This window comes from Anser brachyrhynchus, assembly GCF_964034855.1.
Source record: "Anser brachyrhynchus genome assembly, chromosome: 4".
Taxonomy (NCBI): Eukaryota; Metazoa; Chordata; class Aves; order Anseriformes; family Anatidae; genus Anser; species Anser brachyrhynchus.
Window position 1 is genome coordinate 6869869 of NC_137698.1, and position 23938 is coordinate 6893806.

At 40.9% G+C, this 23938-nt stretch overlaps 1 protein-coding gene across 4 annotated transcripts in view; it reads left to right on the top strand.

Annotated features, from left to right (window-relative positions):
* The window catches only part of PPP3CA (protein phosphatase 3 catalytic subunit alpha), a 287540-nt gene that overhangs the window by 41771 nt on the left and 221831 nt on the right, over nt 1-23938 (top strand). For all 4 annotated transcript variants that reach the window (XM_080590673.1, XM_080590674.1, XM_080590677.1 and 1 more), the window contains one exon: nt 4094-4190. In XM_080590673.1, coding sequence (XP_080446799.1) covers nt 4094-4190 — 97 coding nt within the window. The remainder of the gene's footprint in view (nt 1-4093; nt 4191-23938) is intronic.

Genomic DNA, 23938 nt, shown 5'->3' on the forward strand with positions numbered 1-23938 from the left:
TGTCATATCCAAGAGGAGATCAAAGTATATGCTTGGATGTAATCCAACGAGCAATAAAATCATTACAGTTCTTTTTCAAGCAAATCCAGTCAATATGTCGATCAAACAGATTAACACTCCTACGATAGCAGATGACAAAGATGCAGTTGATGAGTTCTATCAACAGCTTGAAGAGACATTCATTAAAAATGAGGCAAAGCTATCACCCCTGCAACTAGGGGCCTAACTGTGGAAGTTTGACTGTCGGATGCATAAGCTCACCAAAAGAAGTAATGAGAAATGACTACTCATCTGGGTTTACTGAATGAAAGAGGCAGTTGGTTGAACTTTGCTGCTTTCGTGTTCTTTCGTTCTTCATTTAAGTTCAAAATTGAATGTCCAAGATATTTATACAAATGGGTTTGACATGATGACTCAGAGCCAAGCGATACTGAAGGATGAACATATTGAGTCGAAAGATCAATTGTTGGCTTTTAGAACTTCAGAAGACAGATATTCAGCAGTCCACCGCTTCTTGACCAGAAGCAGAAAAATCTATGGGATGTCTATCCAAAAGAGGTTTGTGGTATTGGCATGGAGAGATAGACAGTGAGCCCAAATGGGCTACGGGATAAAACTGCCAAGTGCAAGGCACCAATGAACACATCCTGGTAACACAGTATTGGGCTCCCAGCATCTCTGAACGGCAGCAGGCAACCATGAATTGTGTTTTTTTTTTTTTTTTATATATATATATTTCATTAAACAGTGTGTGAAACAGTAACGTGGGCTGCCCAGAATTTTTCAGTGGTTATAGAGAATTTGCTAAGTGGTTATAGAGAATTTGCTCTGGCAGGGTTTTTGAACCAAAAAGGAATGGAAGGTCCCTAGACACCCTGCCCTCCCCCCGCCTGGGAAACAAGTCAGATGGGGCGCTGAGATAACAAGGAGAGCTGCAGGCACAGATAATAGGCAGCAAATGCTGGAGTGAGTGAAAACGACAGTAAGGACCTTCATGTGGGAGGGAATGAAATGCCTGTACACTGACTCAGTTACCGCAGATATGATGCAAGCGAACATCACCTAGTGATCAACTGCAGAAGCAATAGATAAATTCAGTTATCTGGAAACCATTATATCCAACCACAGAGATACTGTGAGGGAAGTGAAGGCAGAATTCAGCTGTACCTTCTTGCAGAGAAAAGCACGAGAAACCCTAGAAACATTTACAAATGTAAAAAACGTTCAACAGGTGAAAAGCTTAATTTTTTTTACATACTGGCTTGTAGAAACAAACTGAGCCTGGTCACAGAAAGAATGGTGAGATGCGAGAATTAGGCTTCAGGCATATTATAGATAGAGAATAATTGAAAAGCTTGCTAGAAATATTGCAAGTTAAAAGTGATCTTTTGTAAGAAATCAGCGGGAGTAACTAAGGTTTGTTGTTGCTTAAGACACAAAGAAGAGAGACTGAGAGATGTACAAAGGAGGGAATGACTGTGCTTTGTACCAGATGGGAACAACTAGGATGATACAGAAAGATGGGGAGTACTGTGCTCTACTCTGCACTGCAGTCTCTAAAGAAGGCTTCTGAAAAAGTCTGTCAGAAATGTTTCCAGCCAAATCCATTGTGTTTTTTTTTTTTTTTGGACCCATCCTGAATTCTCTTGCATTTCTTGTGAGCCCCTCAGTGGCTTACTTTAAATACTACCTTAAAAACTGCTCTTTAGTGATGACTCTGAGAAAGAAATTTGGTAATATAGACCATAGAGTGGTCTGTAAATCAGTGAATATATATATAAAAAAAAAAACAATGTATTGCAACTTTGGTCTTTTGGAACAATAAGAGATTAGTGCTTGTTCTATTTAAGATTTTTTTCAACACATTTTAAGTCCAAGTTAATGAAGAAAAGAATGCAAACACAAGTTTGTTCTTCACCTAATTTTCTTCCCTTTGTACAAGGGTCAATACTTCGTTAGCTTAGCCTGTGTTCCAGGCATATCTTCTACAACATCAGCAAAAGCATCGCCACCAGCAGTATCTGCACATCATTTATGTAGATCTCATTCCAAATTACCTAGGCTGATACTGGAAGGAAGTATTAATGTCAGCAGCATGCAGTATTCACCTCTTGGCAAGTGTCATCCCTAAGTTCAGTTCTGTTCTGTGCTACATGATTAGTGTAGTGCTGGGAGACAAACAGTAGTTAGCCTTAATGTGGAAAAATTCTGTGATTTTAGATCTTTGGAATCCAGTTGTTCTGTGTTTTTTACCTCAGTGCTTTCACAGCCTTTCTATATTGCTCACTTGTATTTTTCTGAGTCATACCTACAGTAATTGAAAACTAGCTTCACTTATTTGGTGGAAAAACTAGGCAGCTTGAAATACAGCACATTGTGCCTCTGCTCTTAGGTCCAAACTTTGAACAACAGCCATGCAGTTTATCATGCCCATTACATTTTATTATATCTACTGCCATCCAGTTCTTTTCCTTCAAGACTTATTATTTCAGAAGAAAACGTAGGTTATCTAATGTGCCACTTGCAAATACGAATTTCCAAAATGCTCTACATAAGTGCAAGTAGCCACAAAGATCTCTGAACTCAGAACAAGCGATTCTGTAGGATATTTGGACTTCTAGCCCTGTTTTGTTGTTGTTGTTCAAAAATAAAACCCCCAAACCACCTGTCTAGTTTCTGACCGCTGCAGTCTTTCCACCCACCCATTCTCTCTTGCATGTATTTGGTTATACTGTTTCACTCCTTTTGATGCACAGAGAGATCGAATTAAACTAGTCCACATGGAATCAAGGTAGTGTTGGACCTTCTTCTATATGTTTCAGGTAGTGCTGACTCCATATGCATTGCCTGAGGTATGGTTTAGATCATCATTGTTATATTTCTTTAATACAAACTAGGTTTTCATGCTGCAAGGAAAGGAGTTGGAGATTGGCATCCTCCCTCCCAGTCTTCGTTTGGTACATTTTAAGTAGCAGGCTTTGTGCTGATATGACAGGAATAGTTGGAGAGGCTTCGTGGTTTCCAGGACCTAATGCTGGAGATTAATTCTCTGCCCATTTATAATTTTTGCAGTCTGTGAAATACAGTGCAGCTTTGCAGTCATGCTGATGCTGTTCAGCCTACCCTCCTGTGTATTTTCTAGAAAAAACAAACAAACAAAAAAACACAAACACAACAAAACACTAAAAACACTTTTTTTTTTTTCCGGATTTATTCTTAAACAGCTAAGTTGAGCATAAGACCAGAAAAGGGGGGAGAAAAAAAAAAGATGGTGTTTGATGAATAGATCAAATGCGCAAGATGATAACTTGGGGTTTATTCAAAGGACATTTTCCTTTACCCAGACATGCCTTTTCTCCTTGTTGCTGTCATGATTGATTAGCGAAGCACCAAACAATCTATGTAATTATTCACCAACTGCAGTCCATCTGGAGATAGGACTTTGCAGTCTCTTTCTAGAAATGTGTCTTCACTGGGTTTGCTGTACGCTTATGAGCCTAGTACCTAATCACCACATGTGGGAGGTGTTAACTAGGGAATTGCCTTTCCAGTCTAACTGCATTATCATTTATATTGTGCTGTAAATGTCTGTAACATTTAAGATGCTTTACAAAGGGTTAGGAGTGCACCGCACATAACAGCTCGTACCCCAAAGAGCATGGAGTTGAAGTGCACAAGTGGGCACCATAAAATAAAAGGCAAATGATGAGGGGAGGGTGGCTTCAAGAGAGGTAGGGGAACAGATGTCAGAAATCTTTTGGAGGAGGAAGTGAGTGAGGAGGAGGGAAGCTGTTCCCATGTGAAAGATGATCTAAAATGGGGAGTGGGCGAAGGAAACAATTTGGAGTTTCTTACAAGTATGTCTGCTGTCCTATCAAGAAGTGTTTGCGCTTTTGAAAGCATAGCTAAATTTGACAGGAAAAATACAACCTTTTCAACATACTAGCATAAAAAGAAACGTAAAAACCCTGCCCGTTGAATATTCTAGACATATTATGCACTAAAAAAGTAGCTCTGTCCCCCATATAACGCATGTCTTACAACCAGAATCTCTCCCAAAATCTCAAAATAAATTTCATATCTTCTCCTCCAGAGAGCAAGCAAAACAGCTCAGCCTGCAGAGAGACCTGAAGGTCACCAGCTTGGACAGGAAGGTCGGCAGCCCAGCTTTGTGGACATGAGGCGGGCAGGTAGGAGGCTTGATCCCCAGCTGGGGATAACACACCGAGTGCCAGATCCTGGCCACCTTGTAGCTAAACCTGGGGCTGCCCACACTTTTCACTGCGGTGCTTCACATCTGCCTAGGGATGACTGGGGCTGACATACATACCCAAGGGATTTGGTCTTTCTGGTTAAGGCTTCAGCAAAGTATTGTTTGAATATCTAGCAGGGACAGCTCTATCATTACTGTTGAAGCTACAAATAATTGCTCTTAAGGAATCATTAAATATGAAAAGATACCTATGTCTGGGATAATGTTTCCTGGCTGGGGGAACATCCACAGTGCTTCATACACTAGTTAGTTTCTGCAGACCTGGTTTCTACTGTTCTCATGACACGCATAGCGAAGTTACTTTCTATATAGTATGGTAGTAGTGAGGCTGTTGTCTATATAGTCTGAACTAACAAAAATCAGCTTGTTTGTCATTATTATTTCTGTACATTATCTGGCCCTCCTTCCAAGACACAACATCCTCTTTATTTTAAAAAGACGGGCAGTGGAAGATTATTGTCCTGTGTGGTTTTTGTACAAAGGCATGTCACAATGCAAATGTATGGCCTGAATCTCTTTATGCTGATAAACATGTTAATGCCAGGGGCTGTTCTCTGGCAGAGGCATATGAGAGCTCATAGTTGTGTGACTAAGGTCTCCTTCTGGTATAATCTGTCCTTGCTACTTACAGAAAATGGATCTTGTGCTACTGCTCCTCCATACAGTGGCATAGTCTGGGGGAGCACTCATTGGTGTGGACCAGATTGCACAAGGCAGCATGCTAGCTATTGAACTGTGTATATGTGGTCATGATCTAGTGCTGAAGTCCATGCCCTGTTTAGACATTCTTTACTCTTGTACAGACATAATACCAGCATCTAGCTAATTAGACAGTCTAGACATTTTTAGACACCAGGAAGACTATAAACACACCTGACTTTCTCTGTTTTCTCATGAACTATACCCAAGGAATTGGTGCCACTGAGCAGGCATCTCCATCCCCTGTTGTGATGTCAGCTACTACCCATTACTTGTCCTACCGATTGTGTCTGGTTCCCTCTGTGATAGACTTTAATCTGCTCCTTAAATCATGTGTTATCTGTTCGTGGCTTATAGCATCTTAAGTTTGTTCAATACAGTCTCCATCCTGAACCAAATTAATTAAAACTACTCATTAATACCAACCTCAGAACCGATCCCTCTGGAATTAGTCTTGATGTTGGGCTACAGATAACACTGAGTTGATTTTTGTAACCAATTGCATATGGCAAATGAAAGGCCAGGAAAATTAGGTGAGGAATGATTCTCTCAACTGATCCTGTAATTGAGAAAAGGTGAGAAGCAGTAAATATCACCAAAGTTGTCATATAGACTTAGCAATGTTTTGCATTCTATCACACTTATTCCCATTCTGTCTCTCTGAGCAGGCAGCTGCTAGACTTAACTACAGTAAGATAATGTCAGAAAACAGAAGCAAAATATTTTGATCTGGGGACTGCAGAGCTGTGGGTGGTGTAAACTGTGGCCTCCTTGTAGATCAGAGACGAATCAGAAGAACTTATAGAAAAGTGAGATGCTAAACTGTGCTGTTACCAAATTAACGTACTATCCTTGTTTAAGTCAATGGGACATTCAACATAGTCTCCAGTGGAGTCAGGATTTCCTTCTATACTTAAAATTCTACCTGGTTATCAGAAAATAACTCAAAAAACCCCACGTGCGCTACATTTTTGGAGACCATATACATATAGGTGGTGTATCCCACATAGCCACATCCCAGCTGCCTATCGGGATAAGACTTGAGCGTTCATTCGTCTCTCCACGACTCGGCACCTTCATTCGAACTAGGTGGGAACCGTGGCATGTGGAATGGATGGAAATCTGGGCTTGTCTCTAGTCTGGGTCATCACAGCACACCCTTATTATGAGAAAACAGATTTTATAACCCACCCTACCAAAAACTTGTTATAGAGGATGCTGGGAAAAACCTTCATTCCAAATAAATGAGGTAATGAGGGGGAAATGCCATCATGTTTTCCTGAAACAACCAGTGCAGTCCTTACAGCAAATCCCATATTCTTACTCAAATTCGTACAGGAGAACTTCTCTTCCCTGCACACAGTAGTATCCCTGGGAAGAAAGAAGAGTTTGTAATCTGACCTAGAGTCTGTAGGTCTGTACTGCATCCCTTGAATACCCCGTGAGCTACATGGGCACCTTACAAAGCCGTGATGTAGCTTTATGACCACTGGTGTTTTGTCTGTGCAGTCTCTTAGAGGAGTCTGTAGTTTTCTGTGTCTTCCTGGTCCAGGCACATCAGAGATTGTCATGAATAAGGGAGCAAAGAAGGTAAGAAAAGGTTTTTAAATTGGGACATTTTCCTGCTGCAGTCTGAACCAAGACTAGTTATCAAATTAATTCATAAACACCAACAGTCACTGACAGTTCTTCGCCTTTTCCAGATTAAACAGAATTCAGACCAGTGATCAAGCAGCGAAGGGTCTCTCACTCATTAGCAAACCCCTGAGCCATCACTTTCCCAAGAGCAGTAGGTTGTTAGGAATGTCAGGAAATATGCAGTAGTTGTGGTGTAAAGTATGCTTAAAATGTTAATGACCTTTCTAGCTTAAATATCTTTGAGCTACCGTAATTAGACAGCAGAAGAGTTTTTTAAGATGCTGTCTCAGAGCAAGCTAAGCATTGTTTCCATTACATGTCATTCATCAAAGACAGCACCTGAAATACATATGTGCAGCGTAGCATCTGAACTCTGCTTCATTTACCCCTGACTTCACTGTAGCAACCTTCTCTGAATTTAATAAGGCTTCATTAGAATGTGCCGTGCCCAGGGTAACCTGAGTCAATGAACAGCAATTTAATTTAGTGTATGGAAGAGGCACACTGTGTCTCTCCCTTCTTTCCCTCCAAATGTAGATTAAATGAAAATCTTTCTTATATATTGAGTGAATGCTTTCTAGGGTTGTGTATCATACTGTGATCTCTACAAAAGCTGGTGTAAATTTGTGTATTTGGGTCACGGTGTATTTGGTCTAAGACGCAAAGATGAACTGAGCATACATGAATGCAGTTCTCTATACATACATGAGGACAACTATTTAATTTGCTGAGATCCAATAATAAGAACAAAATAGCTGAGGCACAACTGGTACAAACGGGAAGGCTGTGATAGTCTGTGTATAAATGCATTGCTTTTGTTGTTTGCAGTTCAGTAACACCTCTGATGGCATACATACAGGCCACACACTAGGAAATGCTCTCTCTTACTACACCGTGGAGTTTTGCTCTTTGGTGACATGGTGCAAAGAAATATCCAGGGCTAGTGTCCAAAAGTCGAAAAGGGCTATGTCCTCTGCCATGTGCTGATTTGGATTTCACACTGATGCCAAGGGCCAGTGTATGTGATGCGTTACATGTTGGTAAAGTGCGAGGCAACTGGCGTCCCTGAAATATCCCCATCTCTCCAGCCAAAGATTTTGACCTCATTAGCCCACAGAAGAAAACTTTGAAAAGATTTCTGCATCGAGGACCAGAGTCAAGATAGATACATGACATGTTCTGCCTGGAGGCTGTCAAGCGTATCCCTTAACTAGTGCTTTGCAAAGCCAGCATGGGACGAGTCCTCTTTGCATTTTTTTAATTTAGGTTCAGTTTCACCTTGTGGAGGATCATCTCTCTCCACTGACTGTAGACAGAGTCTTGGGAGAGACATAGAAAGGGAGAGAAATATCAGAGGCCGAAAGCGTTCTGTGCCTGATGGTAAGCAGTGTAATACCTCTCAATCTACCTCAGTGAGCTCCCCAGATAGAGAAGTGGTGCAATAAAGCTTGACCACAATAACTTCACTTGTTTTGTTTTCTGTCCACAAGAGTGTGGCTATATGGAGAGCAGGCTGATACATACTGCAGCCGTTAGTTATGGCTTACGATTGCCACCAGTTGCTTTGCTGTGTGCTTTAGTGTAACAGCAAATAGAGCCTCTGAATACTGTGCATTAATCAAGACCACCAAGGATGGGGCTCTCCATCACCATGTGGGGATACGGCACAGCGCGTATCGGTGTTCACAGAGTGTTCGCAGAGGTCACTAACAGAAAACATCCTTTGCCACAGGTACAGAAGCTGTGTGTTTTAGTCTCCTTTGAACTATAAATACTCAGAAACACCACCATGATGTGTGTTGCACTTTTATTTTGTTTGTATTTGATCTCGTCTTTCATGTTTATTTCATATACTCTGTTTTTCACATTAAGCTTTCTGCTAGCAGCTTGGATCTTTTTGAGGCGTAGATGTTAAAACTGAACGCTTGAATGGGGAGGTCAGTGATTGTTATTCTCTGCTTTGAACTGTATGTGTTAACATTTAACAGCAAAACTTAAGTGCACAGGATGCTGCACTAAGAGTTTTAGTTTTTCTGGCCTAGAGGGCATCTGTACTTCATCTTTCGCTACCAAGGCAACAGTTTAGCTTCAGGCAACAACTCATAAAGTAACTGTATATGCTTAAAAGAGATCAAGCCTCATCAGAAAATAAAACTGTCACCCTGTGATTAGATGTAAGAATGAATTAATACCAGAATTGCAAAGCTAAACATAATCTCTGTAACACCAAATTTACTTCTGCCTCCGATAAACTGAGTTCATGTTCGAGAGACATTAACATCCAACAGGCTTAACTTCTCTTGCGGTAGAGAAAAGGTCAGGAGGAAAGTGAGATTTATTCAAACAGATGTCCATACTCTCCTTACAAGTAGGCTTAGAGGGACAATATATCACAACTGTATTCAGTGTTTGTTTAACAGGAATTATCTCACAATTAAGAGTACATAATTCCAGATGTTGCTAACATCTGTACATACTATAAACATCTAATAGATAGTTTAACGGTACCTTCTGCTGTTTGGAATTGTTATGGACTTGGTTTGATCAGCCATGTTGGAAGACATACAAGTTTTCATGCATCGGTTATGCCTGGCCTGATTCTCTATTCTGTTGTGAAACTCAGATTGAAAATGGCAAAAAAAAAAAAAAAGAAAAAGAAAAAAAAAAAGGGCTGGAGTACTGCACTGAGCATGGAGAATATAACAGTACTATCAACAGTGGTGGTGTGGTGGTGGTGGTGGTGGGATGGGTCTGCTTGTTGTTGTGAGATGTGGAAGGATCCTGGTGCAACGGTAACACCCAGGCAGCGTGCTGATGGGGAGTATGAGCCAGTGCTGTGTGCTAGCTGGATTTACAGAATCGCTTGGGTTGGAAAAGACCTTCCAGTTCATAAAGTCCAACCATCAGCCTGACCTACTGTGTCCCATCACTAAACCATGTCCCTCAGAGCCACACCCTCATCTCTTTTAAGTACCTCCAGGGTTGTGTACTCCACCACTTCCCTGGACAGCCCGTTTCAAGGCTTGACCACCCTCTCCATGAAGAAGTCCTTCCTGCTATCCAATCTAAACCTCCGCTGGTGCAACTTGAGGTTGTTGCCTCATGTCCTCTCACTTGTCACCTGAGAAAAGAAACAGACGACCTCCTTGCAGCAACCTCCTCTCAGGTAGTTGTAGGGGGCAATGAGGTCTCCCCTCAGCCTCCTCTTGTCCAGACTAAACAACCCTGGTTCCCTCAGCCGCACCTAATAAGTCTCGTTTCCTGGTCCCTTCAGCAGCTTCGCTGCTTATCTCTGCACACCTGTGAGGACAGGAGGATGGAGCGAGGGGGCACAGCAGGGCTGTGGGCCGTGCAAGACCGCTGGGAGGCTGGACTGCAAGGAATGGGGAAATACAGCTGAGAGGTAGCCCTACGGTTGGTCTGTAGAAAGGTACTTGAAAATCCTGTTTGGTTCTCATAAAGGAAAGTATTTCCCCACCCTGCTTTAAAGAGTGTATTTCCATGGCTAGACAGAAGCATTAATGAAGAGCTTTCAAATTTCTGAAGCCTAGTTATGCCATCCTGATAGCCATCAAGGGTTATATGAGCAGCTGTTCTGTGGGAAGAAGCGACTCTCGGTAAGAGAAGGCCGTAGTACAAACCTACTCGCATCCACCCTGGATTATACATGAGCAGAGCAGTGACATCCTCTTAGCATTAGTAAGTACCTCGAAGTTGGAAAGCTTCTTGGGAGTGCAGATTTGTTAGAGCTTCCCCTGAAAATGGTCCTTCAGCAGTGCTAAGTGAGATAGTACAGTCATGTCCCAAGTCAACAACTCCCTGGACTCTTACACAAAAATCACAGTGCTGTGGCCGCCTTCTGTACTACCCCAGCTGCTGCTTCCTTATTTTGTAAGCTTCTGCCTGCATACTCCGTGGAAGAAAGTCTGTGACTTGTAATTTTCATATGCTATTTCAGATAGAGCAAAGAAAGTCATCAAATGAAAGAACACTGTGGTATATACATGTGTATGTGCTTATAATACAAACTTTTATTTTTAGAATCTCTTTATCAAGCTACTGTAGTCTAGAACTAGTACTCAGCTTAATGGTTCCTCTCCTCTTTTACTTTGTCCCATATTTTCTGCAATAACAAAGCATATTCTTTCAGAAGCAAGCAATACTCCCATCAGTAAAACAACTGGGACAACTCTTCAGTATTGCCAATTCATATCCTGGTTTTCTATCCACTGGGGAAAAAACAAACAAACAAACAAAAACAACAACAGGGTCATACACTTTGGAGCTCATTTTCCATCCTGTTTTACCCAAGAAACCTGAGAAAACTTTGTAGGAGTAGGTAGACAAAAATAATAAAACCTGATAGCACAGATACAATATGAATAGATTGACAACAACAAAAAAAAAGAGGAAGCCAACTTCTGAAAATATACTTGAAATTTGTAATTACTTTAACCAGCATCTCAGCGTTCATACCATCCTTGGAGCCCTACCATTACTTTCTGAGTAATTGTCCTTCTCAGCCTGGCCTATACTGAACAAACCCTGAATAATTCACCTTTCCTCCACCTGAGAGGCTGTGTTAATGTTTTCATCAGTGTGTTTATATGAGAACATGTGTACAGAAGACCCACTGCTCTTCTCAGCTGGGATTTCCCATGCAGAAGCATCTTTAGTCAATCCAGTTCACGTTCATGTTTTCCAACTCAGTATCAGAAGCCTGTCCCGATTTGATTTGTTTCTTTCTGGTCCAAGAACAGTTTTAGAAGAGATTCAGCAAAGACTCTGCACCAAATACTGTCTCCATGCCATCAGATGCAACCCTGTGGACCATACTATACATAAAAAGGTTTTTTTTTGTTTGTTTGTTTCAGATTCCCTTGTCTCTCCTTCAAACCTTTCCTTATTTTGCAAGAAGGACTGGTACGAGTTTTTTAAGCACCACAATTCATAAGTACTCCATGAAGTCCTAGATGTGCTCAGCTTACTGCGGTCAGCAGAAAGCCTTCCACTTTTTAGTCCTTGGAATGAGTCCAACAACACCTCAGGTACCATTTTACCGTATTTACGAGACAAAAAATTGTTAAGGATCTTCGACTTCATAGGCTTTCATTATTTTTGGAAGTACGGTTTCCTGTGAAATCATGAAGTTGGTTTTCAACTAAATGTGCAAGGATTCCAATTTCACTGCAAACGTTGATCCTGCACACAGCAGGAAAAATATAAAAGCAGGGAGGCTGTGTATTCTAATTCATTTTCGTTGTTTTTTGCAATCTTATTTTTAGCTTTTATTAAAATATATGGTCTTAGACTGTACACACACTAACTTATGATTCCCTTTTGGAAAAGTCAGTTTTGCAGGTTTTTTTAAGGCTTCTGAAAAGCATACATAATTGACAACACTAGTTGATCTATGTACATTGTAGATAATTTGTTAAAAGCAAAAACACCATTTAGAGAGGCAAATTGTTTGCAAATTGTTCCTGACTACTTTTGAAGTATTTGTCCATGCTATGCAAGCAGCTTAAGTGAATAATTTTCAGCGTGAGTTTGTGACTTACTTGTTTTGGGTATTCCTTGTGTTTTGTGTGACCGAGACCGGGCACCAAAAACTGGAAACTTAGATAAAGCAGCCCAAATCTTTGTCACACAGAAGCAAATGATAGGAAATTTCTAGGAGTCTTAGAGTTCATTCTTCTAAAAATTCTCATAATCACATTATTTTCCTGAGTCCTACACGAAATTCTAACAGGAAGCACGTGACTAGGATAATTTACACTGCCCTTTGGTCCTTGACAAAAAAAGACTACAGTAGAAAGAATATCGAAACATTTACCAGTGTTTTCTTCTATTTTACCCCTCAGTAATTAGATTAGAGGAATTTGTCTTCCTTGTTAGATCCATCTCTGTAGCCAAATCAGTTGTTCCAGATACGACTGCTCTGAGGATCATAAGCAATGATTCAATTAACCTTCCTTTGAAAAGTTTGTTGATAGCATTAGAAATTAATCTCTAACAGCTAAATTAGTATTTCTCTTCATTCTATTCTAGTTTTGACTTCTAATGAGTCAGAAGTGGCTCTCCTAAATAAATCTATGGATTCTGGATGAAGAAAATATTAAAGTATTTGTTTTTCCTCTTTTGGGGAAGGACATATTTCACTCACTTCTTATCACAAATCTTTTGCTAAAAAGAAGCATTCTCTCTTTTTGGTAGGAGAAAGAAAATGGCTTCAAAGAAGGGCTATGAAGCTGAATTCCAGAAGAAAGATAATTATTGAAATAAACAAACAAACAAAAGTCCTCATTCAGAAGCCAGAGGTTGTTTTAATAAGCTCTGCTGGGTAGGCTTGGCTTGGGGTTTTATGTTTGTTTTCTCTGTCTTGATTCCAAGACTCTGGACAGTATGTGTATGTTATATATGATGTTGGGAATGAAGGGGAATAATCTTCCTTGTTCATACAGCATGAGGGGAAATGATCTTCCTCATTTAGTTATTTATGTATATAGTCCTGGTAATATAAGATTTTCTGTGATATGTATCTGTGGTTTTTCTTTTTCCTTTCAAGAATTTAAATTTCCCTCGATGTTAAGCAAGTATGTTGGTCATTTTGTGCATCAGTGTCTGGTTCAGAATTGCACCAACACTGAGAAGTCCTGTTTAGAGATGAGAAGAGTGTCAGACTTTGGACACGAAGGTTTTAGTAATTGCAGTTGCTACTGATTTGCATGCAGAGACAAGATTACTAGAGAAATGAAAACTTGACATTTATCTGTTCATATAAACAGAATGATTTATTCTTTAAATCAAAGTAACCTACTTTAGTTATTTTTAAAGCTTTTTTTCCATTTTTTTTATTTAGCATCTGATTGAGTCTTTATTTCTTTAGCAAATGAATTTTAATTTTAGCAAGTTCAAATTTACTCAGTCCTGACCTTAGAAACTGCAATTTCTGCCTAGAAAGTTATATTTCTGAAAATCAAGGTTGACTGCCAGTGGAAACCATGGGTAAATCTTAACAGATGGCAGTACATGCTGCGATTTTATGAAATTCCTGCCCGTGACTGTATATACAACTTATCCTGCATAGTTGGTGGGATCTCTGCATTTTAGTATAAATATATATTATGTGGTATTAGTTCTGCCTGAAGAGAAGAGCTTGTGTGGCCTGACATGGTGACACAAATGAATGCTTTCTTGCATGTGCCTCAGCCTTGGACAAAATTGCATTAAGGATGATATTCAATACAAGGGGTGTAAGTTGTACAATGCTTCCTGACATGGCCCGAGCGATAGCGGCTGACGCGTCTCTGAGATGATTCACGTACACATGTATATGATCTGAGCCTGTTGCAAAGGTCATTTGTCCTGAGATATATATACAGATGGACAGAAGCATCTGTGCAAAATTTGGTTAACAAGCGAGCAAGTAAAGACCGAGGGATAATTTGGTACTGAGCTATTTGCCCTCTTTAAGGAATGCGACTTGTTCTGTACCGGTAGGATTCTGTTATGTTCTGTGTCCCCAGCAAAAGGTTGGGGTAATGTAAAATTAACTTACATTTCCTCTGCGAAGATTTCTTGGCAACATCTCTGCTGCCCACTTCATTGGCAAGATCCTACTCTACCAGGTATTGCAGCAGATCGACCAGAACGACCGTGTTTCACTCTCTTTTGTTCTTTGGGAACGATTTCTGGCTGGCCACAGAAAGGGTTGGATCTGACTTGCCAAGCTGAACAACTAATCAGTCTTGAACTCCAGAGGCAGCTCGGGTGGATTTTCACAATAGTCTCAATTCAGCTGAACCAAGTGTGTCAAGCTTTTTTTGGTTAGTGAAATATGAGGGAACACTGAATGCAGAAAAGAGGTATTAGGTTGAAAATGGCATGAAAATTCAAATGTGTCCAGGAGAAAAGGCTTAAAGCATTTAAGTCACCCCTCTGCAAACTAAATAGTTGCTGACCAGCATAAAAGAGTTAATTGCAGCTTGCTTTCCAGTAAGTAAGACCTTTCTAATACCTGCAGGTGTCCAGTGGATTCTTTTGTACCCACCAGCCATAAGGGATAACACGATCCTCCACCGTTCCCTTTTTGAGTGGAAGTCTACACAGTTTGTAAGGTAACGGGGAAGATGAATAGCTAGATCTCTGTTGAAAAGAAATTGAACACCGTACCGAAACGCCTTTCAACTTTTTGGAAGTTCAGACTGGGCTCCAGCAGGGCTCTAATCTGCCTCCGAACTCAAACTGAAGCACTCAAATCCGAGCCGCTTTGTATGCTTGGATCATCGCTTTACAGCTGAGTTTCAGCCCCGTCCTGTTGGAAACCCCCGTGCCCCGGTGCTCTCTGCCTGGCAAGGTCAGGCACGGGATCCTGGCTGCCAGGTACAGCAATCAACCTTTTCCTGGCAGCTCTCACAAAAGCTGGCTACCAGCTGTTTCCTGTGACTGAACGAAGCCCGTGCTTGCTGCTGCTTTCTTTTTGGCTTTCCTGCCTTTTATCAAGAGGTTTCTTTTCATTAAAAAGACGGTTATAGCAGTGCACATAAAAAATTCAGAAAGCTTTCAGCGAGGAAGAGACTTCAAATGCTCGGTGTCTTGGTGTCGTAATGAGGACAACAACGGCCCGTGCATTCAAAGGCTACTCCAGGGCGATGCTTTCGGTGTTGTACGCCCATGAAAGAGTTTGCAGGGGACTCTGCTGGGTCCTCCCTTAGGCTTATGGAGAAAGGAGGGGCTGGTGAAAGAAGTCCTCCTCCCACTCAGTTTGGCTTTTTACGCCAACATTTCTGACCACAAGAAGCTATTCTTGAATCTTCAAATGTCAAACGTTCATAGAAAATGGGTTAATAGCACAAACTAAAACGTGGCCTGTACGCTTTGATTCAAATATGTATTCAGATACAGCTTTACTAAATGGGACTCAGTTGGAGAGTTTGCTATCTGCAAATGGCTTGCTATAGAAATCACGGACCTAAAAAGCTACAAAAAGTAATTTTATCAGTCATTAAGCACTTCTAGGAAGTGATCACATAACAAAAAGCTTACCATTGCTAGGCTGGTCATTCTACATAACAGTGCAGAAAATTATTAAATTTCTTCCTTAGGAAAAGTGGAATCTGAAAGCCTAAAAGAGGGCTGCTTTTTGACTCTGTGTGTCTGCTATCCTTTTGCACTGTTTTTTCAGCCTTTGTAATCTTACAGGGTAAGACATTGTAGTCATTGTGTCTTATCTGTATATACTGAAATACAGATGCTTGCAGAAGCATTTTGTAAAATGTAACATTTTATTTAATTAGTAAGCCAGATTGACTTATATGTACCAATGCTATGTGTATTTTTAGCCTTTGCAAAATGCTTCAGCAAAAATGGGACCAATAATCAAAACCCCAGGCATATTCTCTATGTTGACCCAAATAGCTGCCATGAAAAACCTCCAGACAACTCTATAGCGATGCTTCTCTCTTTAAATGTTGAGGTGCCATCCAAAGACAGGAAACCTGTGAGTAGCCAGGACCTGATCCACAGAAGGCATCTAAACAAGCAGTCATGCAAAGATCTGGTTGTTTCTTCAAAGTAAATGCCAAGATCCAAAGACGACAACATCAGAGGTGGTCACTGAGACTCCAGTTTGTCTTCCCTCTAAAAAACAAAGTCTTAGAACTTCCCCAAAATAATTGCTGTTAGCACTGAAACATGATTTTATGAAAGCCTCAGCTCCTTTTTCAAGAACTGCCAACCATGGAGAATTCAGCACAGCCCTTGGCAAGTTGTTCCAGTGCTTAGCCATCCTCGCTTACAGAAAAAGCACTTTGTTCCCCATCTAGACTGGTCTATCTGCACCTTTTAGACAGTCACACTCAGTCTGCGAATCCCAGGGACCTTTTGCTCCTTATGGAAATACTCACAGAGAGAGGATAAATTTCTTCTCTTCCATTGTAAGCTAAATGGGCTAAACTTTTACTTTTGGACTGATGCAGGACTTTTCACAACCCTTTAAGCATTCTCATGGCTCTCCTCTACGTGCCTTGCATCATTTTCACTCTCCTCCTGGAGCTGTCAATACCAGAACTGGAGATTAGCATCCCGTAGCAGCAGCAGGAATGCCAAATGAAGGGGTTATGCAAACCTTCTGCTCCCACCAGGTTCTCCTCTTTATGTATCCATTAATGCTGGTGTTTTTTAACAGAGCAAGGTTAGAGTTACAAAGCTTTGTGTTTCTGGCTGGAAGATGTCCCTCCTCCATGTAAACTGAAAGCTCTCAACATCTGAGCCTCTGTTCCTTAGCACCATGCCCTCTGCTTGTAAAACGAGGCAGTGAGCCGTAGACTTTGGCAAATGGAGGCGACGCGCACACAGGAGGACCTAACTCTGGCATGCTTTACAGAAAGAGTTATCTAGGGTCTGGAAGGTCATCTTTTCCTCCTCCCAGCAAAATGCTTGATGACAAACATGCATCCGGGCACCCAAGCACCCGCTGGAGCTTTGAGGCCTCAGCATCGCAGCAAATGATGTGTTGTGCTGATGCGAGAGATCGAGCTTGAAAGCAGGGGGGGAGAAAAAGTGCTGGGGCCACCCTGCTTGATCCCACCACACCAGGTGGCATGGGGCAGGCATGCCAGACCCCGACCTCCATCCCACCTGCAGTGCAGGGAGCTTGCCATGGGGCGCACCGCTGGCTTCAGCCCCAGCTGAAGGAGCGTGAGTCAAACCAAGTCCTAAACACACATCCCACATGCACAAGCGCATAGTAGTGCTGATGAAAAGTCTGTGGCTGATAGCAGGTAAACCTCACACATTTATTAATGAGGATAACGGACCCATACCTGTGCCTTGAAAGGAGGCAGTGGGAAACTAAACAAAAGATGGAATAAAGTAGATTTTTTGGTTCTGTTGGCTGGTTTATTTTTGTCTGTTAGTTGGTTCACCCTTTTTTCTCCATCCCTTTTGCCATAGTTACTTTTTTATGCCTCCCACAGTGCAATATCTTCACAAACATAAAAATATATAAAGATAACACAGCAAAATACTCATTTTGTAGCATACATGCATGCGTACGTAACAAGGGATATAAATATATGTGCCTCTGTGTGTGTGTGTGTGGTCTCAAACAAGTTCCGGCATCTTACTTTTAACTTCCCTTCTATCGTTTTCTGTAAAAGCACACTTATTTTAGCAATATTTGGAAAACGTTAGCTCGGGAAGAAGCCACGAAAACAGTCTGACGTATTTAAAGGGTAAATAGGAAGTCTAGTACTCCTCTACAGTTAGACTGGGGTGAGGTGACAGTCTGAGAATAAGAGTTAGGAACCTGGTGGGGACACAAGAGGATGTGTCATCCCTGCAGTGAACGTAAATAACGCTCAGTCTGGGGAATAAGACTGGAACAAAAACCAGAGGATAGGGCCAGTCTCCGAAGAGGGTAGTGCTCAGGAGCTGAAATTAATTCAAACAAACCGATCAGGTTTGATTAATTAAAAAGAGATACCACTCATAATTCAGGAGGGTTGTGGCTGTATAAGCAATTTTGAAGTTTCTGTTTCTCTTTCTGAGAGAGAGGGGATGGGTGAAACTGGCAAGAGAATTGCTAGAATAAAGCCATTTGGAAAAGAAAAGATACAAAAATCATCCTCTGGCCTTTACCAGAGGAATTGGCAAAACGTCTGGGAAAGTGTCATTGTAAATAACCTGAAAGCTCCCAAGTAGATTGTTTTTTCTTACAGGCTTATGGATTTCAGAATTTCCTTTCATCCTTTCAGTTCTTGGTCACCCCATAAGCACTCAGGTTTCTGGTTTCCCTATGACGACATTCTCACTGTGGCCAAGAAGTAGATTTTAATAATCAGTTTTCTCTTGAATGGTGCAAAGATGGTCTTTGAAGTAAAATAATCCATGAAAGCTGCCCATGTGCATAAAACCCCTGTGCACTGCTCGTGCAGGCGCCTCATGGCCAGCCTGGGGGGGCTCTCATGGCCGAGCTGCTGCCTCCATCCCTGCTGCTTGGGCCATCCCCACGGGTGTTCTCCAGTACTTTCCAACCCAAAGCCCTGTGTCTGGGTCTAAAAATTACATGGAATTAAATGCAATCAGATCCCAGCCCTGCACAAAATATACCCCCTCACAATTACAGCACGAACAGTTCCAGATGTATATAAAGGTTGGTTTGAATTGGCTATAACTTCGGGAAAGTTGATATGGTTTGGTTTGTTATGTTATTTTAGAAAACAAATGCAAAATGTTTATTTAACTTTAAGCAGCTCTGAAACTTGCCTACTGTAACCCATAATCCTCTGATATTTTTAGATAAATGTTTTTAGACCAGACACCACGAATGCAACAGATTTTACATAGCCTTCTGTGGTTTCTTCGCACAAAAATAGTCTGGGACCAAACAAACACACAGAAGAAAAACCCAAAACAACAAAACAAAAAACTCATCCAGAAGAGAACTATTTCTACAACATGAAGAATTGTGTCATATCTTTAAAAAAAGTTCATGCTTTCATTTGTATTTGTCATAGGAAACTTTTCTTAGCAAGGATCATCTAACACTACCAGAACTAATGTGCCATCTTGCCTGTAGGATATGAAAATATCTCTGGGTAGCTAAGTACAGCTGCTTCTCACAAAGATTCACACTAAAAAAACAAGAGGATACTTTATCCAGCTTGCATTGAAAAGAGGCTGGACGTGCTCCCTTGAATACCAAGAAGAATATCTAGCAAAATAGGACAAAAACTTATGAAAACACTTCTCACTGCTTGCAGTGCCAAAAATCTGGAGATTCCATCAATAACTCTGTCATCACTGACATGAATCAACAATTCAGAATATTAAAAGATACGTTTTATGTATTTCTCATCATCAGTCTTCTGTGCCCTATTACATATATATATATATTTGAAGTTATTTGTTCTTTGTCCCCTGCTTTGCAGCTCTCAGAAACAAACCAGTCATTATAACATGCACCTTTTTTGTTTTTTGTTTTGTTTTGTTTTGTTTCGTTTTGTTTTGTTTTCCCCAAAACTTACATTTCTACCACAAGTCTTCTGGATTCCTGTACCTGTATAATTAACTGGAAGTCTCTTTTTTCATTTAGAAAAACAAAGTGTTTCTGCTCATTATGGTTGCTAGAGACATCTTAAAAATATAAATCCGAAAGGCTGTGAGTGTAAGAATATGAAAAGAAAAACCCAATGTACTTTAAGAACTCATATTTTTAAGCGAACCTTGTGATGGTAGGCACCTTTTTTCTCATGTTTTGAATGTTCATATTTAGCGGTACTGCACTCTGTGAAATTAGAGGTTATCAGAGTAGCAGCTCTATGAATAAATGTTAAAAAAAATAAAATAAAAGGAATGCAGAAATATAAACTAGGGCTGTACCAGCCCTGGGATCTGGAATGGGCTTTCTTTTGTTCTACAGATTTGTTTCAGAATCTCTATCCTCCAGGAAGAACAGGTGTAGAAACAGAAGGCACTCTACCCAGAAGAAATTGCTGTCTAACCTAATACATTTATTTATTTCTAGTGAATTTAAAAGATGAGGATCTGTACATATTAATCCAAAAGGAAATCCAGTAAATACGTGCTCCAAAAGGGAGAGGAAAGCTTTCCTTTGAAAATACAAAATATGAACAACTTGATCCAATACGTAGAACTGGGGAATTGTTTTCTTACTGTCTCCTCGCAGCATATTTTCATGGCATAATATGCATCTATAAATAACCTCACTTATACTGCTATTGTATATTGCCTATTTATGTTGTAATATCCCTGGAATAGCCACACAATTTTTCTGCCTCGCTGCCCAAACCATACATGATTTCTTCTTTCATTAGCACTCACTGGAAACGCACATTTTCCGTATAAAATGGGCCTGATGTACCTCTTCCGTGCACGCAAGAAGAGTCCAGTTACAGAGTTCAAGTCTACCATATGAAAGAGTGAAACAGTTTAATTTCGAGTAAAATAAGTGGGAATGCAGTTGTAAAACAGCTGTAAATGCACATTGAAGGTGTACAGAAAAATTGTAGGTGGTCCAATGATACAGTAGCATGTCTCAGTGTTTACATGGGCACAACCTGTTCCTGGTGTGATTAGCCAAAGCCTGTAACTTGCTAGCTAATTAAGCTGCCAGTATTTCACTTCCGTACTGTGTCTTGCATTCCCAGAACCTGTAAGGTACTTCACAAGTTGCTAAGTTTCAAAAACCCAAGGAAATACACTTGCCCCTGGCAGAAGAGAAGGCAGTGAATGGCCATGCAGCACATGCACAGCATTTCTCATTCCGGTGCTTACAATACTGCGCACAAAGTCAAAAGGACTTCATTTTGATTTCCCTGGCACAATTATTTTTCCTCATAATTAACTCCACTGGCTATTTGAAAGTTTAGCTCGATTTCCTCTGGCGCGGGACCAGATTCAACACAGATCTGACTGAACAGTCACTCCCTTAGTTACCCAGCTGGATTACAGCAAAGCGAAGCAGCAGCCGAAGATGGATCAATACCATACCCAAGTCCTGTCCGAGCCCCAGCCTGACGACACGATGTATTGATTGAGCAGGAAGCACAGCCAGAATAAAGCAATTCATTAGCTGAAATCCTGGGATACAATTTCCAGTGTCTTTTCTCTCATCGCTCTCAGACAACTCACTCGTGCTTCTTTTCCGTGGTACACACTCAGATTCTCCACAGTGTTTAGCTGCCAAAGTCTTCGTGAAAAAATACAGCAGGGCTCTGGTCCCTGGAGCTCTCCCCTGAGCTCTTCCTATCCATAACCAAGCATCTATGCACATAACATTAGAAACCCAAATAAAATACTTTTAGTAGTCATGTTTTGGTTATGCCTGACTGAAAATGTACCATTCTAGGTTTGATCAGCAGGGCCAAAGTGCAGCTCTTGTCAGGTCAGCCTTTGATTTATGTATTATTTTTTCAACGGGATGTTTGCATCAAGTTCTTGAGTGGCTTGAAGGAGTAGCAGAGGCATTGCAGCACACTCTGGAACACTGGTGAGGCATGCCAGTGTCATTAGTGATGCTGTTCCACTTATGCAACGTACTATACTTATAGTCAAAAGAACATGCAAATAAATCATGTTAGTTTACTATGAAATTACTTGTTGAGAAAGTACATAATCGTGACATTTCTGACCTTATTTTTTATCTCAACTGATCACAGAATTCACATCCTTAGAGTTTGAAATGGCTCACAAGATTGTCCCAAAGTGTTTAACACTGTTTAAAAGGCAGTGAAAAGAAAGGGCACAAGACTTGATATGACACTTATTATGTGATTACTTCTAATACTCATCTGTCTTCCAAGAAACAAGGAAATCAGTCAATCACAAGTTGGAGAGGGCGATGTAGGCGAAGTCCACCCTCAGTATCTCTTAAGATTCGACCAAATACTCCCAGCTCAACTGGCGTTACTTGCCTTTGGCTGCACTGGGTTCAAAGAGCAGGCTGTGCTGTCCTGCCCTGCCCTGCCTGGTGGCCCTGCCTCCCTCCCCGCGCTTCCTGAATGACCAAAAAGCTATTAGAAAAGGATGATAATTAAAGCTATTGGACCCTCTTCTGATACTGACAGATTATAATGGCCTAAAGACAAAGAAACTCCTCATGGACACCTTCCCATGGTGTGGTGGCAAATTTGCTGCCTCTAGAAGTGGTCAGGCAGCTCTGGGTTGTGGAGTTCTTTGAAGCAGTATTTTACGGTCTCTCTTGAAATACGTATAGAAACCTATATAGAGATCGTACAGAAGTCTTGTTCCTTTTGTTATAATAATTTAAGTGCTAAAATTAGCAGTCCCCCCTCTCCCAAATGCAATGTGACTCACATTGATGTGATGATGCCTACAGCCCATCAGACAGACCAATGCACTCAGATGCTCTGCATGAAGAATTCCTTGGCCACTGACACTTCTATAATTACTGCCCTGCTGTAAAACGAGACGGTGCACACCTGTCTAACACGTGAGCCACACACAGTCTTTGACTTTTCTAAGCCCTGAGAGACACATACAGCTACTGTTCCCATATCTAAAGGAGTATTGAGGTTATTTAATGTTACACAAGTTATGATTGACCTGGAAAAGTGTCATAAGCATTAGATACATCCCTTTATTTTGCATGAAACAAGGTAGGGCAGGAGTCTTGCTTGTGTTTACAGATATTATTTTTATTCTGTTGGAAATTTTATTTTGGTTGGAAATGCATTGATGTGACAGAAAAAAAAAAGAAAAAAAAGAAAAAAAAAGAAAAAAAAAGGAAAGTCCTGGCCTCATTAACTGTTGTAGCGTGGTTGTCTTCTTTATGAAAAGGAGGTGACTAACAGAGATATGACACAGGTCTCTAAAACTGTAGATGGTTTGGAGAAAGCAGGTAGGCAGAGATTACTCATTAGTCCTTGCAGTACAAGGCTTGCTCTACACTTCACACTATCAAGCTATTTCAAAACAGACAAAAAGAGATAGTTGTGGTGCTCATGCGTAGTGAATTGATGCATCTTGTGAATTCAATGTATCATGAAAGCAAAGCACTGAGAGTGCCAAAAAAAGGATTAAACATTCCTATGGGGGACAGGTCGGTCAGTGGCTAGCAAAAGTGTTTTTCAGGTGTAGTCTTCATCTCAGGGTGTTCGTTCTTAAGTAGCTAGTTAGGAAGGTGGCTGAGTATTTCAAGGAATGGATAATTTCATAACTATCCTTGCATTTCTTCCCTGTGTAAGTGCTAATGGCCACCGGCAAAGAGTGCATAGCGGAGCTAGAGGGATTTACACTTTGATCAAATTTAACTGCTTTTATGTCCCTTTTTCCTGAACTTTGCCATTTTCCATAACATAAACCATTCATAACTGTAAAAATACTAATTTTTGTGGCATTTTCTTGGCTTTTGCCAGCTAATGGGATTTGTATTTAGAACAGCACATGGGTTCTCATTTTGCCTAAGCATTGGCACTTGTGATGAGGCAGGGTGGCTGTCCTGTCAAAGTTACTCTTACCTGGACTGCTGGACACCTGCAGTTCCAGACGAAGCCTTCTCATAGAGCAAGAGCTGCGTTTAGTAGCAGGCTCAGATTAAAAAGGGCCACCAGAAATGGACTCAAGCACCAAACTTTCTGTGGATTTTTAAGGTTGTTCTATAAACTGGAGTCATTTCCTTGTCAATTCTAAACCAGGAAGGACTTGAGGACATTCTCTACCTTTTGTGGTGAACCCTTAGTGATGGATACATTTTCTAATGCTACAGCTACATTGCTAGAGTGGGTGGAAAGTTCATCCCCACGTCTTAAGGACAGCTCCGTTTGCAGCTTAGGGAACCTG